Source organism: Scyliorhinus torazame, chromosome 22 (genome assembly GCF_047496885.1).
Source record: "Scyliorhinus torazame isolate Kashiwa2021f chromosome 22, sScyTor2.1, whole genome shotgun sequence".
In the NCBI taxonomy this organism is placed as follows: Eukaryota; Metazoa; Chordata; class Chondrichthyes; order Carcharhiniformes; family Scyliorhinidae; genus Scyliorhinus; species Scyliorhinus torazame.
In genome coordinates this window covers 68,337,863-68,356,773 of record NC_092728.1, presented here as the reverse complement: position 1 = coordinate 68,356,773, position 18,911 = coordinate 68,337,863, and the positions used below count along the sequence as shown (strand labels likewise).

General features: G+C 45.5%; 1 protein-coding gene across 1 annotated transcript in view; it reads left to right on the top strand.

Annotated features, from left to right (window-relative positions):
- Positions 1-18,911, top strand: part of cacna1ba (calcium channel, voltage-dependent, N type, alpha 1B subunit, a) — a 949,382-nt gene that overhangs the window by 317,436 nt on the left and 613,035 nt on the right. Inside the window, exon 6 of the mRNA XM_072488273.1 lies at positions 8,234-8,409. Within this exon, the coding sequence (XP_072344374.1) occupies positions 8,234-8,409 (176 nt within the window). The remainder of the gene's footprint in view (positions 1-8,233; positions 8,410-18,911) is intronic.

The following is an 18,911-nucleotide window of genomic DNA, read 5'->3' as shown; positions in this document are numbered from 1 at the left end:
CGCTGTGGCTCCAACTGCAACCTCAAAGTAGAACAAATGTAGCAATACCTCAGGCTGATGCATGGCTGTGACTCTCAACCTCTATGCCACTGGTTCTGTCCAGGCTGAATCCCCTCCCCCCTTTTTGTATCAGGACCATCATTGAGGTTCTTTTTTCATTCCCTCATGCCAGAGCAAACCAGGCAGGGAGAGCACAAGGGTTTGCATGGATTGCAGGCTTCACCATAATGTAAGGTGTTGTTGAGCACCGCAATGCAAGGTGGCAGCATGGTAGCATAGTGGTTAGCACAATTGCTTCACAGCTCCAGGGTCCCAGGTTCGATTCCCGGCTGAGTCACTGTCTGTGTGGAGTCTGCACGTTCTCCCCGTGTGTGCGTGGGTTTCCTCCGGGTGCTCTGATGTCCTCCCACAGTCCAAAGATGTGCAGGTTAGGTGGATTGGCCATGCTAAATTGCCCTTGGTGTCCAAAATTGCCCTTAGTGTTGGGTGGGGTTACTGGGTTTGGGGATAGGGTGGGAGTGTGGGCTTGGGTAGGGTGATCTTTCGAAGAGCCGGTGCAAACTCGATGGGCCGAATGGCCTCCTTCTTCACTGTAAATTCTATTTTCTTAAAAAGACTACAATCACAATGCCTTGCAACACCCATGTGAACTGGGCCATTTTCGTGAGCTGAAAGGGCTTCCACTCTCTCAATGTGCTGCTGGTGTGTGACCACACCGTCGCACATTATCAAGATGGTAAATGCTTATTATCTGGCAACAGTCATAATTCCTTCATTCTGTGGCAATCCTCCATACCACATGTATTTGACTCATTCAGCAAAATAGAACAGACAGTGCAGAAGGAGGCTATTCGGCCGGCCCATCGAGTCTGCACCGACCCACTTAAGCCCTCACTTCCACCCGATCCCCGTAACCCAATAACCCCTTCTAACCTTTTTGGGAACTAAGGGAGATTGAGCATGTCCAATCCACCTAACCTCCACGTCTTTTGACCGTGGGAGGAAACCGGAGCACCCGGAGGAAATCCACGCAAACACAGGAGAATGTGCAGACTCCGCACAGACAGTGAGCCAGCGGGGAATCGAACCTCGGACCCTGGTGCTGTGAAGCCACAGTGTTAGCCACTGTGTGACCGTGCTGCCCCAAAATGATGTAAGGTTTTGTCGACAGTGCTATCAAATGGCACTTACACAGCTTTAACCTACTCACCGACATTCAGTTTGGATTACACAACAGCCAGTCAGCACCTGACCTCATTACAGCCTTGGTCAAAAGAACTGAACTCCAGAGGTGAGATAAGAGTGACTGCTCTTCACATCACATCAAGGCAGCATTTGACTGTGACATCAAGCTGAACCAGCAAATCAGAAGTCAATGGAAATCAGGTGGAAAGCTCTCCACTGGTTGGAGTCATACCTGGCACAAAGGAAGAGGGTTGTGGTTGTTGGGGGTCAATTATCTCAGGCCCAACACATCACTGCAGGAGTAGTGTCCAAGGCCCTACCATCTTCAACTGCTTCATCAATGACCTTCCCTCCATCATAAGATCTGGTGAGGTTGCGGATTGGCGACTGCACAATGTTCAGCACCATTCGCAGCTCCTCAGATCTGAAACCAGTCGTACCCATATGCAGCAAGACCTGGACAACATTCAGGCTTGGGCTGATAAGCAGCAAGTAACAGTCGCGACACGCAAGTGCCAGACAATGACATCTCCAACCTGAGAGAATCTAAACTGTTCCCGTTGACATTCAATCACATTACCATCATTGAATCCCCCACTTTCAACATCCCAGAAACTGACTTGGACCAGCCATTTAAATTCTGTGGCTACAAGAGTAGGCCAGAGTCTCGGCATTCTTTGGTCAGTAACTTGCCTCCTGACTCTCCAAGGCCTGTCCAACATCGACAAAGAACAGGTCCAAAGTGTGATGGAATACTCTCCACTCGCCTGAATGAGTGAAGCTCCAACAACACTCAACAAACTCAACATCAACCCTAACAAAGCAGCCCACTTGATTGGCTCACCATTCACCACCTTTAACATTCAGTCCCTCTACCACCGATGCACAGTGACAGCAGTGTGTACCATATACAAAATGCACTTCAGCTCACCGAGACTCCTTCAATAGTGCATTCCAAACCCGTGACCTCTACCACCTGGAAGGATAAGGATGACAAATGTATAGGAACACCATAACCTGCACATTTTCCTCCAAGCCATGCACTGTCCTGTCTTAGAACTACACCTCCATTTCTTCACTGTCACAATTCTGGAACACCCTTCCATACAACAGTTATACCACATGGACTGCAATGGTTCACCATCCCCTTCTCCAGGGCAATTAGGGATGGACAACAAATGCTGGCCTAGCCGACGGCACCCACATTCCATGGAAGAAGGAAGAAAATGGCAAATCAGCAAGAGTTGTCCCCTGTTGATAATGCGAGTCACGCTGTCACAAGGAACATCCCTCTGATGGAGCCCTGCAGTACTGAATTAGTGCCCGAGGACCACAGGCCGCTCTTCCCGTTAAGCGAGAAAGCTGACGTGGTGATTTAACCTGAGGGACAAGTATGAGAAAACAAAGTCTTCATGAATAATCTCAGCCAGCGCGAGATTTGAACCCGCGCTGTTGGCATTGCTCTGCACCACTAACCACCTGTGCAGTCAACTGAGCTAATGCACATCAAGCATTTGGTCATGTACACCAGTCAGCCTCCCTCTGTGACCTGGGCTCTCAAAAGTCTCCATTTGTGCTAGTGTGTGACCTCAGCCTTTGGTGAAATGGCACCTGCACTATCCTTTATGGCCTCTGAAATGCATGTGGTATCCACCTCTGTGAGCTATTGCTTGCGAATACAAGATTGCATGACAATTTCTCTCATGGCTGGCTTGCAAGTATTAGCATCTGAAACTACAAATGAACAAGAATTGGGTGGTGGTGAGGGGAGGGATGAAAGTAAGAAGTGCTTATGCTATCTACAGCTTGTGACCAAAAGCGTTTATGAGATGAAAGAGAATTAAGATTTGTAGATGTCCTCATATTCAATCCCTCCAGCCCTGCTAGTGACAATCTCAGTGAAGTTCTCTCCCATGGTTGCCAGCAGTGTCATAACTATAGATGTTAAACCATGCTTTCCCTCTTCCAGTTCTTTTCCTGCTGTAGTGAGAAGTCTTACAACACCAGGTTAATGTCCAACAGGTTTATTTGGAATCACTAGCTTTCAGAGCGTAGCTCCTTCATCAACAGTGGGCTAAATAGCTGGCTTGTAGTAGAGAACAAGGTCAGCAGCACGGGTTCAATTCCCATACCGGCCTCCCCGAACAGGCGCTGGAATGTGGTGACTAGTGGCTTTTCACAGTAACTTCATTGAAGCCTACTTGTGACAATAAGCAATTGTTATTATTAATGATGAAGGAGCTATACTTTAACCTGGTGTTGTAAGACATCTTACTGTGTCCATTCCTGTCTAACGCCGGCATCTCCACATCATGTTTTCCTGTTGCATCCTGCTGTGCGCTACTTTCCCAAGAACGCGGGAAGTGTGTCATTGAGTGTTCTACAATATATTTTGGTGGTGTGGCTGCCATAGTTGAAGAACTGCGGGTGTGAGTCGTGTAACAGCACAATGTGGATGAGGAAAAACATAAAAATGTATGGATAAGTGCTGACTGGGAGCGATTGCTGATGGTAGATGATGGAGAATGGATTAGTCAGTTGTTGGAGTAGGTAGGATATTTCATTGAAGATGAACTCGACTCGTAATAACTTGTCAAAAATATTTTCCTGTGCAGCATCCATGTCCTTAGAGCAATTGTCCTGTCATTAACCTCCGTCCTTAACTTCTTCCCACGGTCTCCTGAACATATCTCTGGAGGGCCTAGCTCTTGCCCCACCCCCATGTAGGTACAGAGTGCCTCTCCTTTCTATCTCTTGCACCAACACTTCCAACTGCATTGCCATGAAAATTTGATGCTCACTCTCCGGCATGTTTAACCATTCCCCAAAATGTCACAGCTCAAATTCACTTCATTAAAAAAAAAACTCCTGCTATGTCTTGCAACCACAACGCATCTTCTCTTTAAGAGGTTCAGGCATCCTTTGCCATTTGTGGTATTGGCTCCCCTGTTGATTTGTGTAGTCAGCGAACATTGCGGGTTATTCTGGCTGCATGTAAAAATCATTTAAAAGAGCAGGTGGCATCAACTTAATCGGCTGTCTGCAACGCAACACACAGGCATGGGCTAAACGCCTGCAGCAATATCCACACCTGTTTTCAGAGTTTAAACCAATTTAATCCACCCCTCCCTCCCCCAGTAATCTGATTCACTTCTGAATGGTTATTATGCCACTGTGAAAGGTATGCATCAATGCCAGTTCACGGTTACTGATTGGGATTTGAATGACGATGAACCCTATTTTTCACCTCACTATTCCTCTTCCATAATAAATTCTCACTCTTCGAAAACAGGCAGCTGTTCCTTCTTTCTCCTTTCTGCCTGACTTCCTCAGACAGCGAATTGTTTTCATTTTCCATTCCCTTGACACTAACTGTGCCACTGAGCAACAAGAGGAGGTTTCTGCGCCTGCGACCAACATTTGACATGATATTTGCCCTCCCAAGTTCAACAAGTTTGAAGTGCTCTGGCTTTCAGTATTTCAGATTTGATTGTGCCTCATGTTTTCTATTGTGAGAGCTACTTGTGCAGCAGCAACTGGAAGGTGTAATTCTTCCACCAGATCATGGGTTTGAAGCCAGACAGAATAATGGCTTGAAAGCCTTTCTGCCCGCTGGCTGCAAGGGTGTGGAAGACATGAGCTAGCCATAGGACAGATGCGGGGAGGTTGTTTCCACTGGTGGGTGAAAGCAGAACTAGGGGGCATAGCCTCAAAATAAGGGGAAGTAGATTTAGGACTGGGCTTAGGAGGAACTTCGTCACCCAAAGGGTTGTTAATCTATGGAATTCCCTGCCCAGTGAAACAGTTGAGGCTCCTTCATTAAATGTTTTCAAGATAAAGATAGATAGTTTTTTGAAGATAAAGGAATAAAGGGTTATGGTGTTCGGGTGGGAAAGTCGAGCTGAGTTCACAAAAGATCAGCCATGAACCCATTGAATGGCGGGGCAGGCTCGAAGGGCCAGATGGCCTACTCTTGCTCCTAATTCTTATGTTCACTCTCATCTTCCCACACTCTCCCTCCCAGGCCATTGATCTCCTGGGAAGAGGCAAAACATTCATTCCACCTCATCGTTTTTGATGTTCATTAAGAAATACTTCTCTAGACATCGGTGATTTACCCATGAAATTTAGTCAGCAACCTTCTGCTTACCAACCACCAATTAAGTATGATGAGTTACATGGTTGCAGCAACAAAATAATTTTGTTTTGGTTGGAGTTTTAATCCAAGATGTTGCGTCTCATTTTTCTGAGCTTCGAGCAATCGAATGCCTCCTTCAGCAGTATCGTGTCTCTCAGTTTTAACCATATTCAAGTTACAAATTACTGGGAACATTTACGCAACAATCAGTTATTTTCACTCAACTTCCCCACTGTCACCAGACTCCTAAATGACCCTCTTATGGACTGACCTCATTAACACTGCACCCTGTATGCTTCATCCGATGCTAGTGCTTATGTAGTTACATTGTATATGTTGTGTTGCCCTATTATGTATTTTCTTTTATTCCCTTTTCTTCCCATGTATTTAATGATCTGTTGAGCTGCTCGCAGAAAAATACTTTTCACTGTACCTCGGTACACATGACAATAAACAAATCCAATCCAATCCCCCAGGGAGGGGAACCGAGTTGGGGGGTGTTGCCTTTACAGTTGGTTAGCGCTAGCTTCAGGTATCTGGGCATCCGGGTGGTCCACGATTGGCCCCGGCTTCATAAATTTAACTTTGCAAGTCTGGTGGGCAAGGTTAAGCCTGATCTGCAAAAGTGGGACAACCTTCCCCTGACCCTGGCTGGCGGGCAGAGTCCAGCCTATTAAAATGAATATTCTTCCCAGGTTTTTATATTTGTTCCAATGTCTTCCTCCTTAAATCATTCTTTGTGAGTATTAATAGGTTGATTTCATCCTTTTATAAAAGGTGGGTAAGACCTCGAAGATCCGGAAGGTAGTTCCTCAAAGGGATAGGCAGTCAGGGGGCCTTGCATTTGATTTATTAGCCAATTGGGGTGGTGCAGTGATCCAGGTTCCGAATGGGGACAGATAGAGGTGAGGTCGTGTGGAGAATCTAGTCTGGATGCATTGGTGATGTCCTCGCTTCGGTTTTCTCCGATCAGGTACTCCTCGAACCCGGTGGCCGTGTCCACTTTAAGGATATGGAGACAATTCAGGCAGCATTTTAAGTTTGGATCCATATCAAGGATGGCCTCTATCTGTGCTAATCACTTGTTTGAGCCGTTGAGATTGGACAGCGTGTAGGAAGGCAAAGGGCTTGAGAGATTCAGGGATCTGTTTGTAGAGGGACGGTTTGCCAGCTTGGAGGAATTGTCGGCGAAGTTTGGGCTTGTTGTGGTTGAACTCGTTAAGGTACCTCCAGTTAAGGAATTTTGTACGGGTGGTCGTCCCAACATTTCCTGTGGCAATGCGGATGTCTCTGTTGGAGATGATCCTTTTGCTGGCAGGGTCGGAGTAGGGTAGCACGTCTGGTATTTATGGGCGAATTCTGTCTTGAGGATTTGGACTTGGCGGATGGGGTAATACCGAAGTGGGAGAGGGAGCTGGTTACTATAGTGGATGATAAGGAGTGAGGTTCTTCATAAGGTGAACTTCACGTCTTCATATACGTGGCTTGGTCTAATCCAACTTAAGGTGGTGCATAACTAAAACTAGGATGACTGGTTTATTTTCGGAGGTAGATGACTGGTGCAAGCAGTGTTCCGAGGGGGACGGCCAATCACACACACGTGGTCTTGCCCCATAACCGGTAAGTTTGGGTCTCCGTCTTCAGCACCATGTTAGCGATTCTGAATATCAATCTGGAGCCTTCTCGTCTGGTGGTCATTTGTGAGGTGTCAGACTCACCGCTGCTGCAGACAGGATTGAAGGCAGATATCCTTGCCTTCGCCTCGTCGATTGCCCGGAGATGAGGTCTTCTACTCCACCCAACGCCTCAGTGTGGTTGGGTGACCTAATGGAATTCTTGTACCTAGAGGAAGTCAAGTACATCATTTGGGGGGGATCGGTTTAAGGTATCTACCTGAGAAGGCAGCCATTCATTACCCACTTTAAGGAATTGGCCACCGTCAGTTGCTAGGGGTCTGGGGTTTGTTTCAATTTTTTTTTCGGTTTTCTTCCTTCTCTTGGTTGATGGGGTGGGGATGGCTGGTTGGGATTTTCATTATGTTGGTTTTGTGTAACATCTGCAGTGGGTAATATGAATTTTGTTGTAAAATTTAGTAAAATGGAAAATCCCTAATAAAAATTTTTTTTTTTTAAATTATTTTTGCACAATCCCTGAGATTGCTTAATATGAATTTATCAATGAAAAATGGGATTATTCTGACGAACTGGCTAGGGAAAATTATTGTTGTTGATGCATCAAACTGTTTGTTAGATATAGAAATGTCTGGCAAATGCACTTGTGGGCTTACTCGAGATCTGCACAGATCCCAATACCGATGCAGAAAACTGCCTATAAAAGTTCATATTGTGTCCTTGGAAAAAAGATTATGAGCTCTGGGTCAGCTCTCCTACAGCATACGTCACTGGCACCGATAGCCCTGGGACTCTTTCGAACTTTCCGTGATATCTAGTAAATTTTGCTGGATCCTCTCGCCTTGAAATCGGCAATCCTATTACCATCGATATATAGAATAAGTTTATTTTATACAAAACGACAGTGTTTCACTCATCTGCAATGTGTTAAGCCATGTAATGCTAGATAAATGGCTCATGTCAGCAACTTCTTGGTGGCAGCTATTTGTGTTTCCATAGCCAAGTGGAAATTGGATGCTGCTACAGCAAGGGACTATAGCAACAAACCACCCTGGGCCATTATTGCACTTCTCCTATTGGACAAACCAAAACAAAACTGGCATATATATCAGCTGGAAAATGGTGTGCCTGGTAGTAAAACTAGGGGCGCAGACAGAAAATAAACTACCTTTAAAGGTGTAAATCCCGATGATAGGCCTTTGAGATGATTAATGCTGTATTGTTCAGTGGCAGGTAAAATTTAACAGTGAACTGAAATGGTTTGCCTCTTTCTATCTAGATCAGCAAGTGACAGACTTTCCATGTGGCTCCCGGGAATGTCCAAATGGAACTGAATGTGGAGGATATTGGACTGGACCCAGCTACGGAATTACAAATTTTGACAATATCCTGTTTGCTGTGCTCACAGTTTTCCAGTGTATCACCATGGAAGGATGGACTGACATTTTGTATAATGTAAGTCCAGTTTAATCACTTCATAGCTTTAGAAATGGCAGCCATTGGAGTTGCTGAGGTGATCTGCTGTTGTCTTGCACTAGCAAAATCTGAGGAATCATATTGAAATTAAGTCACAAACTTTCTAATAGTGCATAAAGAATAAGGAGAATTCTGAGTGTTCGTAGCAAAATATAGATTCGACATCGACCCTTCGGATGTTGGATTGTAGCCAGTCTATTCCAAGGGCCAGTGAATGTTAAAAATCCCGCAACGTTTTTTCAAGTAAAAGGAGCGTTTAGTTTTGGTTTCGTAACCAATATTCCTTTCTCAAGCAGCACCGTCAGAGAACAGTTTAACTGATCTTTCATCTCATGGCTGTTTGTGAGATGGTTGCTGATACATACAGAGAGACAGTGACATTTTGTTTACTGAACCACTGCCACTGCAGTTCACCAGCAATTCATTATGTGTTGCAATTTGAAACATTTCATGCGACAAGGTGCTAAAAGAAATTGTGACTATTATTGTTCAGCCAGAGTAGATCAATTAAAGAAACCATAACCAAACCATGTAGAACCTGACCTTGAATAACAATTTAGCTATCACTTGCATTAATGACCATAATATTATGCCAGAGGGCAAGAAATCAATCCCTTCATTATACTAGATATTAAGCTGTTCATAAGCACAAAGTCGCTCACACTTGATATACTGCCACAGGCAATTGCAATTAACGTCTAATATTTTTGTTTCATAATGTGATTTGCTCTATTTTTATACGAGGATGCAAAATTATATGTCATAAAATCATATTTACCTTGAATTTTTGTCAGCAAATATACTCCGAACGGACAGCTTTGAGTCTTAAATTTGGAACCTAAATCATCCAATATGTTAGTAGTTCGAAGCCTGTAAAGTTGAAGGAAAATATAAACTGGGAGTGCTGCTTTTACGATAATTACTTCACGCTCTTTACTTGTTGCAAAATTTAGATGCCGGGTCAAAGTTGTGAAGGGTATGAGAAAAGATGAAAAATAGGCCAGGAAGAATAAAAATAAAATATCGCAGATGCTGGATATGTGAAATAAAAAATTAGAAGGTGCTGGAAAAACTCAGCAGGTCTGGCAGCATCCGTGGAGAGAAGAAGAGAGCCAACGTTTCGAGTCCAGTATGACTGTTCCTCAGAAGCAAAATTTGTTTTGCTGTCAGAGGGAGAAAGGATTGCCGGAAGTAAGGAGTGCAGTGGTTTTTGTGGAAGAGTTACGGGATAAGACTGCGCAATGAGGCTTACTTTAATTGTAAGAAGTCTTACAACACCAGGTTAAAGTCCAACAGGTTTGTTTCAAATCACTAGCTTTCGGAGCACTGCTCCTTCCTCAGGTGAATGGACCTGAGGAAGGAGCAGTGCTCCGAAAGCTAGCGATTTGAAACAAACCTGTTGGACTTTAACCTGGTGTTGTAAGACTTCTTACTATGCTCATCCCAGTCCAACACCGGCATCTCCACACCATACTTTAATTGTAGCTTTGGTACAAAAAAGGAACATCTTCCTTGAAGTTTAGGAGAAACAAGCAAGGGAAGTTCAGAGGAGCATCAAAAATGGTAAATGGAGGGAGAAGAAAATTTGCATTGTCTGTTGGCTTACATTGCAATAGCAAACAACATTGCAACTGTCTTACTAACATTTAAGCTCTGTTACCAATAGACTGTTGCGGGGGTGGGTGGGGGGTGGCATTGTAGCCACGACGCATTTTTGCGACTCAATCCTGTACACGCCGGGCAGCATGGTGACGCAGTGGTTCGCACTGCTGCCTCACAGTACCGAGGACGCGGGTTCAATCCCGGCCCCGGGTCATTGTCCATGTGGAGTTGCCACATTCTCCCCATGTCTGCGTGGGTCTCACCCTCACAACCCAAAGATGTACAGGGTAGGTGGATTGGCCATGCTAAATTGCCCCTCAATTGGAAAAAAAAAAAAATCTGTGCGCGTTAACCTCCTTGGAAGCTCAGGTCAGCTCTTCCAATATTGGCCAGACTACTTGCTTACCAATGCAAATTGTTAACATTCCTTTTTTCCTTCGGTATTGGTTTGAGGATCCATTCTGTTTTGGCTGGCATGTCGGGTTACATAGATACCCTAAAATATGGCACTGAGAACACACTATTCTTGTACAGTGCTGAAGGAGATGGCGAGTGCTGTAATAACTGATGCCTTTCTTTGTGCTGGCATTAACTGCATTTTGCATCGTGTGTTGTCAATAAATCGTGTGCATAATCGCTGTGCTTGGCGAAATAGCACTAGGAAATTTACTTCAAACAGCAGGAACGTGACTTGGAGCGTGTCAGCAACTTAAGGTGCTCAATTACCTTGCCTGCTTCGGACAGCACATGTGGTGCAATGAAGAAGTGGTGTATCACAAAAGCACGTCAATTTTATCTGAACATTTTCAAACTACTCCTTTGCCTTATCCCTCCCTATCTTTATAACCCACCTGCAACCCAACAAACCTCCCAAGATCTCTACACCCTGATCTCTTGTGCATCCTGACTTTCACCGCACCAACACTGGCTGGACTTCCCTTCAGCTTCAGGGCCCCAGGTTCAATTCCCGATTTGGGTCACTGTCTGTGCGGAGTCTGCATGTTCTCTCCATGTCTGCGTGGGTTTCCTCCGGGTGCTCCAGTTTCCTCCCACAGCTGAAAGATGTGCAGGTTATGTGGATTGGCCATGATAAATTTCCTTTAGTGTCCAAAAAGTTTAGGTTGGGTTACGGGGATAGGGTGGAGGCATGGGTATAAGTAGGGTGCTCTTTCCAAGGACCAGTGCTGACTCGATGGGCCGAATGGTGTCCTTCTGCACTGTACGTTCTATGATTCTATGATTCTCCCTTGACCATACACTCTGGAATTTCCTCCCCACACCTCCCTGCCTCTCTTCCCCACACCTCCCTGCCTCTCTTCCCCACACCTCCCTGCCTCTCTTCCCCATACCTCCCTGCCTCTCTTCCCCACACCTCCCTGCCTCTCTTCCCCACACCTCCCTGCCTCTCTTCCCCTTGCTTCTCCTTTAAGACATGCCTTAAAATATACCCCTTTAATCAAGCTCCTGGTTTTGCTTGATGACATTTTGATAACGCTCGTTGAGCACCTTGGGCTATTTTACTATTTCAAATCCGTTATATAATGACTTAAATTAATGTTGTGTCTTCAAAGCGATCAAAGTACTTTATAGGGTCACTATAAAGAAAAAGATACACGTTGAACTACGTAAGGTAATGTTAGTGCAGCTGAGCAAAGCTTGGTCAAAGAGCTAGGTTTTAAGGAACATCTAACTGGAAGAAAGAGAGGTAGCGAGATGACAAGGTTTAGGGAGCTTAAGGCCGATGCAACTTACAGCCACCGAGGGTGAAGCAAACAAAATACCAGAGAGGCCACAATTAGATGAGTCCACATATCCCAGGGAGCTGTGAGGCTGGAGGAGATGGCAGGTCAAGGCCCTAGAGGAATTTGGATGAGAAATTTAAAAATCAAAATGTTGCATAACTTGGAACCAATGTCAACGGTTGACGGGGGAATGGGACTTCACAGTACACAAGTTTAGATTTTAGAAACTATAAAAGCATACACTGAAGTCAGTTAACAGGTCTAGATATCAGCAATTGTATAGATTATATATTCTGTCATTGTTGGCCTGGAACATGAACAAGTGGTACCCGCCTACAGGTGATCTGCAGTATACTACTGGAAAGAACGACGTACAAGGTACTCAGGAATCTGAATGCTATCTATAAAGTCTTCTCCATGGGTGCAATTGAGTTAAAGTCCATTGGACAGCGTCTTTAGTGGAGTTTTTCTTGGTGCCTGCAGCGCCGAGATAGACTCCACTATTAAATGGAGACCCCACAATTAAATGACATTTGGCCTTTTTTTTGGCCTTAGCGAAGAACTCCCTAATCAAGGCTGCACTTTAGTTACTACTCATGGATCGGGGTGTCATGTTTAAACGCACCTCAGCGACCCCCCCCGACCCCCTGCAACTTCACCCAACTTACTTCTTCTGGAGTCCTCTTGTGGGCAAGGCGGAGCAGGGCCCAACTCCTGGCATGGGCAACCTGACACCCAGGCACCTTGGCACTGCCAGCCTGGCACCCAGGTGGCAGTGCTAGGGGGCTCAGGTACCATGGTGCCACCTTGCCTACTCCCCAACCTCGCGGGGTTCTCCACCCCCCCCCCCCCCCCACCCCCTCCGGGTGCCGTTACAATTCGATCCATGTTTGTGTTGATCAGTACTAAACGGCATTCCTGCAAGGTCTCCCAGCACGGCCGGTGAATCCAGGGCGCTGAGAGAATCCAGCGAACGCATATTTAAATGAACTGAATGGCTCATTTAACTTTGCATGCCTGGATCTTGCCCAGCGAGGAAGAGATCCAGATTGCTACGTCACGTGAGAATCTGTTGAATCTCTCGAGGCACCTTGGTCGGGATTCTCCCTCAAGAATCGGTGCCAATCACGCCAACGGGGTGGCTGCCGCGCCGGTTGGGGGCCGTTGAAAGCGGCCCCCGCGGCAATTCTCCGCGCTCGATGGGCTGAGTGCCCGCCGAGTCCCGTTGGCGTGGGTTACGTATGGTCCTATCCGGTGGGACCTCAGAGTTCTGGCTGTGGGGGCTGTCCTGGTGGGGGGGGGGTGCGGGGGGGATCCAACTCCAGGGGGGGGCCTCTACGGTGGCCAGACATGCGATCGGGGCCTACCGATGGGCGAGTGGGCTAATTCTAGGGGGGGGGCCTATGTTCATGTGCGCCAGGACCCTGTAGGGCTCCGCCACATTGCCCGGGGGCCGGCGCGGGGATGGAAACCCACGCGCATGCGCGGACCCACGCTGACCGTGGCACACCGGCTTTCGAGTGCACAGCATCCGGCACCGTTCTAGCCCCCTAGGAAGGGGTGAATGCCTAGGACTGGAGGCCCGCTGATGCCAGCGTTGCTCGTGCTGGTTTTGACGCCGGAGTCAACACTTGGCCGGGAGTTTGGAGAATCCCGGCCCCTGTATGTCACGAATCCCACGAGATTCAACAGCCTCACCCCGACGCCAAATCGGGCGCGATGTGGCTGTTGAATCACAACCCGTGGTTTGGTGGTTAAGTTAATTATTTTAATGCGTGCTCCATTTTAATTTCTACTATAAAGTTCAATCAGTAAAATTATTTAAATCTTCTGACATTAACTTTTATTCGTCAAAAAGAATGCTTGGAGATTTGAACGATTCACACGATGAACTCACATCATGAACAGTGTAATATGGTTAGAAAGAGAAGAGGAGAGCCCTTATTTTCTGTTACAGTAGTTGGAATATTCCACTGCAGGAGATTGGTTGGCCACCCAAAGGTCGACTGACCTTCAGCGAGACCGGGCGATTCCAGTGACGATGGGGCGGAAAAATTCCACCCAGTAACTGCATATGTTAACACATGATTAGCTAATGTGCAGTCAGTACAGAGAGATGATCACTAGATGGCAACACTAACAGAACCAATATAAGGAGTTTCCCGCTCTTTCTGTTGGATGGTGTGTGCGTTGTGCAGCTAGAGTAAAGACGTGACAGATCAGAGCGTAGTGTATTATCATAATTGTTAGTTTAATCTAATTTTACTTAATTATATTACTAGTCAAAGTATTAAAGCGAAAGAACTCAAAAGTATATTATTTTATTACTCAATAAATAATTTGTCATCAACTGGAAGACTTTGACTATTTATCGTCAAGTTAAATATAACTCGGCAAGACAAATGAGTAATATTTATATTACATTTCTGTAATATAACAGTAACATGGCACCCATGCATGGAAAAGATATTGTTGGTCTCTAAAACGTGTTATTGGCTCTTTCCCTCTTGTTATGCAAGGGGCATAGTTCAAAAGATTTCCCTTGAACTTGAAACCTTCCTACAATTCTTTTGACAGACCACCAAAAATTGCATATGAATTTCCAAGGCGTACAATTTAAATGCAGGCGTGCAAAACATCTTTTCACTCAGCAAAATATAATCCTTTATTTAAAATTGAAAGATAATTTGGAACAGGCTTTGAGATATCCAGCTTATTTTTTCATGGGTTGTGAGCACTGCTGACAAGGCCAGCATTTACTGACCTTGAGGAGATGGCGATGAGCCACCTTCTTGACCCATTACAGCCTTCCTAGTGAAGCTACCCCTATCATGAAGGGCCTATTTTCTCAGCTGCTTCGGAGGAGAGTCCACAATGACCTGGAGCTCAGTTTCTGAATGAATGAGCACACAAGTTCAAAACAAAGAACAAAGAACAAAGAACAAAGAAATGTACAGCACAGGAACAGGCCCTTCGGCCCTCCAAGCCCGTGCCGACCATACTGCCCGACTAAACTACAATCTTCTACACTTCCTGGGTCCGTATCCTTCTATTCCCATCCTATTCATATATTTGTCAAGATGCCCCTTAAATGTCCCTATCGTCCCTGCTTCCACTACCTCCTCCGGTAGTGAGTTCCAGGCACCCACTACCCTCTGCGTAAAAAACTTGCCTCGTACATCTACTCTAAACCTTGCCCCTCTCACCTTAAACCTATGCCCCCTAGTAATTGACCCCTCTACCCTGGGGAAAAGCCTCTGACTATCCACTCTGTCTATGCCCCTCATAATTTTGTATACCTCTATCAGGTCTCCCCTCAACCTCCTTCGTTCCAGTGAGAACAAACCGAGTTTATTCAATCGCTCCTCATAGCTTATGCCCTCCATACCAGGCAACATTCTGGTAAATCTCTTCTGCACCCTCTCTAAAGCCTCCACATCCTTCTGGTAGTCCAATATTTACATATTGGAGCTTAATGACTGAAGTTGGAGTGATTTTGGTTTTAGATTGAAGGCAGCATAGTTGAACAGATTCCAATCTGTTGTGTAAATTATTTCCATGCCTGTGGATAATTTACTGGGGATGAGGTGCAGTACGGAAGAAGGAGGGAGAGGATTGGTGTAATGACACAGCCTTGTTTGACTCCAGTCTTCACCGAGATAGGAACCATGATGGTTCTGTTGGCTTTATGTCATGTCATGTGATCTTTGCCCAAAGGCCAATCATTGGGTTATTGTCCGATAATGTTCATTCTGAACTGTTTCTTTGGCAGCTTTTGACAGTGGTGGCTTGCCATTGTTTTCCATTCACAGGGGCAGTGCATGGAGGCAGGTCCCAAGTCTACCACAGCCAGAACCACATGCTATAGTCATTTGCCAACAGAACTAACCAGCTCCCTTCCATGGGCTTGTGACTGACCAAAATAGGAAAAGTTTGTTCCGGGACCAGCAACTACAGGCCAATCAGTTTAACTTTGGTGGTGGGGAAGCTTCTAGAAACAAATAATTTGGATCAAAATTAATAGTAACCTGGGAAAATGCGGGTAAATTAAGGCATGGATTTGGTAAAGAAGTTTAAAACCTTGAGGAGGTAACATAGAGATTTTTTTTAGGGTAACCTGTTTATGCGGTGTACATGGACTTTCAGAAGACAGCAGATGTGTGGGCAATGTTATAGCTTATGGAATAAAAAGGACAAGCTCAATATGGATATGAAATTGTCTGAGGAAAGATAGAGCCATGGTTAATAGATGTTTCTTTGGGCTGGAAGAAGGTCTGTAATGGGTTTGGCGGGAGTCCTGATTGGGAACATTCAGCAGGTCAAGCAGAAAAAACGTTTCATTTCGATGACCTTTCTGAATCATTCTTATTCCAGATGTCCAGCATCTACAGTATTCTATTTTGTCCCTCTTGGGACCCTTGTTCCTCCTGATATATATTCAGCACCAAGACATTGGTGTATGAGCAAAATTTCAAATTTGCGATGATACAAAATGTGGAAGCATTATGAACTATGAGATAGATAGTGTGGAACCCCAAAAGGACATGTGCAAGTGGTTGAATAGGTGAACATGCGGCAGATGAAATTCAGTGCAGGGAAGTATGAAATGATTCATTTTTGTAGGAAGGAGGTTTAAGGTAAGGGACAGGAGTATTAGAGGGGATGTGAGGAAAATCCTTTTCACCCAGAAGGTGGTGGGAATCTGGAACTCACTTAAAAGGGTGGTGGAGGCAGAAACCCTCACAATATTTAAGAAGTATTTAGATGAGGGCTTGAAAAGCGACACTATACAGGCGACGGGCCAAGTGCTGGCAAATGGAATTAGAGTACATCAAAGCATAGAAAATAGGAGCGGGAGGAGGCTATTCAGCCCTTCGAACCTGCTCCACCATTCATTATGATCATGGCTACTCATTCAATTCAAATAGCCTGATCCAGCCTTTACCTCAACTGCTTCCTGTGGCAGTGAATTACACAGGCTTACCACTCTGTGTGCGAATGAATTTCACTTTATCTCAGTAAATAGGTGGCCAGCCCGGACATGATGGGCTGTAAAAACTCCATGACTCTATAACACGGAGAGACGATATAAAATAAAGGGTACAATTCTAAAGTGAGTGCAAGAGCAAAAGTACTTGGGTGTATATGTGCATAAGTAACTGTCGGTGGCAGGACAGGATGAGAGAGTAGTTGATAAAGTGTACAGCATTCTAGGCTTTATTACTAGGAGCATAGGGTACAAACACAAAGAGGTTATTTTATATTAATCTTCCATGAAACACTGGTTCGGCCTCAGCTAGAGTATTGCTTCCAGTTTTTGATGTCATGAGGAGAAATATTTTCACCCAGTGGTTAAGATATGGAATGTGCTGCCTGAAAGCATGGTGGAGGCAGGTTTAATCGAGGTATTCAAGAGGGGATTGGATTATTATCTGCAAAGGATGAATGTGCAGGGCTACAGGCAGAAGGCGGGGGGGTGGCACAGGGTGAATCGCTCTTTGCGAGAGATGAAGCAGACACAGCGGGCTGAGTGACCTCCTTCTGCACGGCAACAATTCTATGATTCTGTGAGAAGGCACCGATCACATTGAGACACTTGCTTAGGCGGAGTTGAGGATTCGGAGAGTGCACCGACCTCCAAAGAACTCATCCACCCGGCCCTTCAGGCACCATCTACCCAACATGCGGCAGAGTCTGCAGATCAGATATTACACTTCTCAGTCTTCCCAGGATCCATCGAACCGGAGTGGAAGCAAATCATCCTCAATTTCAAGGCACTGCTCAAGAAGTAAGAAGAAGTCACCTGTGGTGTTGTTGGACAGGGGATTCCAGGACTTTGATCCAACAAAGATGAAGGAATGACAACCTATTTCACTCTCCGCAGTTAGACGAACAAAATCATAAAGTGCAAGAAGAAAGGTTATGGGAATGCTCAGAACTATGAAATTAGTCTGTAGATAATTTCCTGGTACTTCTCTACTCGATAATATATTCAGAACCATGCAAAGGCTGAAGTGCCTAGCAAGTCAGCCTATGGTTTACTTAACTCCCACAAGAATGAAGTACAAATGTTTCAATAAGAACATTTGAATCTAAATCATCCTAAATCCATAAATCACTTTGCTTTTTAAAAAATAAATTTAAAGTACCCAATTCATTTTATTTTCCAATTAAGGCGCAATTTAGCATGGCCAATCCACCTACCCTGCACATCTTTGGATTTGTGGGGGTGAGACCCACACAGACACGGGGAGAATGTGCAAACTCCACACGGACAGTGACCAGGGCTGGGATCGAACCCGGGTCCTCAGCGGCGTGAGGCAGCAGCGCTAACTACTGCGCCACTGTGCCACCCTTCACATTGCTTACTTTTATGAGGTGTAGTTCATACATTTTACTTTTCTGGTGCATGTCAACATCAGGACAAGTTTGAAGTGCACATTATTTTTCAAGTTTTGTGACACGGGACTATATTGAACTTCTGATTGGAAGGAAATGTTAAGATTATTAAACTTCCCCTTGGTGTTTTTAAATGGTCTTAGAGTCTCTGTGCACTTCAGAAGGATTCGCTATGTCAGCCTCTGGGACTTCAGCTTGCAGGCTTTGGCAAAATTCAGAACACTGGAGGAATTCATATCATATGCCTAATAGATATACAGGGCTGAATTATCCACCGTCGGGATTCTCTGTTTGCCGCAAGCACAGGTGTTTTCCAATGTCGTGGGGCTGCTCCACAATGGGAAACTCCATTGACTAGCTGGCGAAATGGAGAATCCCGACGGCGTGCTGAATCAGAAATCTGGCGCGGCAGGACGGAGAAATCCACCCAGAATGTTTAAAGGGTGTCAAAAAAGATTATGGGCTGGATTTTCCGGTTCCGGTTCCCCAGCATGTTTCTCACTGGTGCACCGTTCACTGGTGGCAGGATTCTCTATTCCCACCACTTGTCAATGGAATTCCGCATTGAAGCCACCACCCGGCACCGGGAAACCCTGGGGTACACTGCCAGCGGGGTAATCGCAATGGCTGGAGAATTCCGCCAACAATAGAATAAAGGAACTCCCTCACACCACGAACCACCCCCCCCCCCCCCCCACCCTCCTTCCCTCAACCGCAGAATCCCCTCCCCAGTGGACA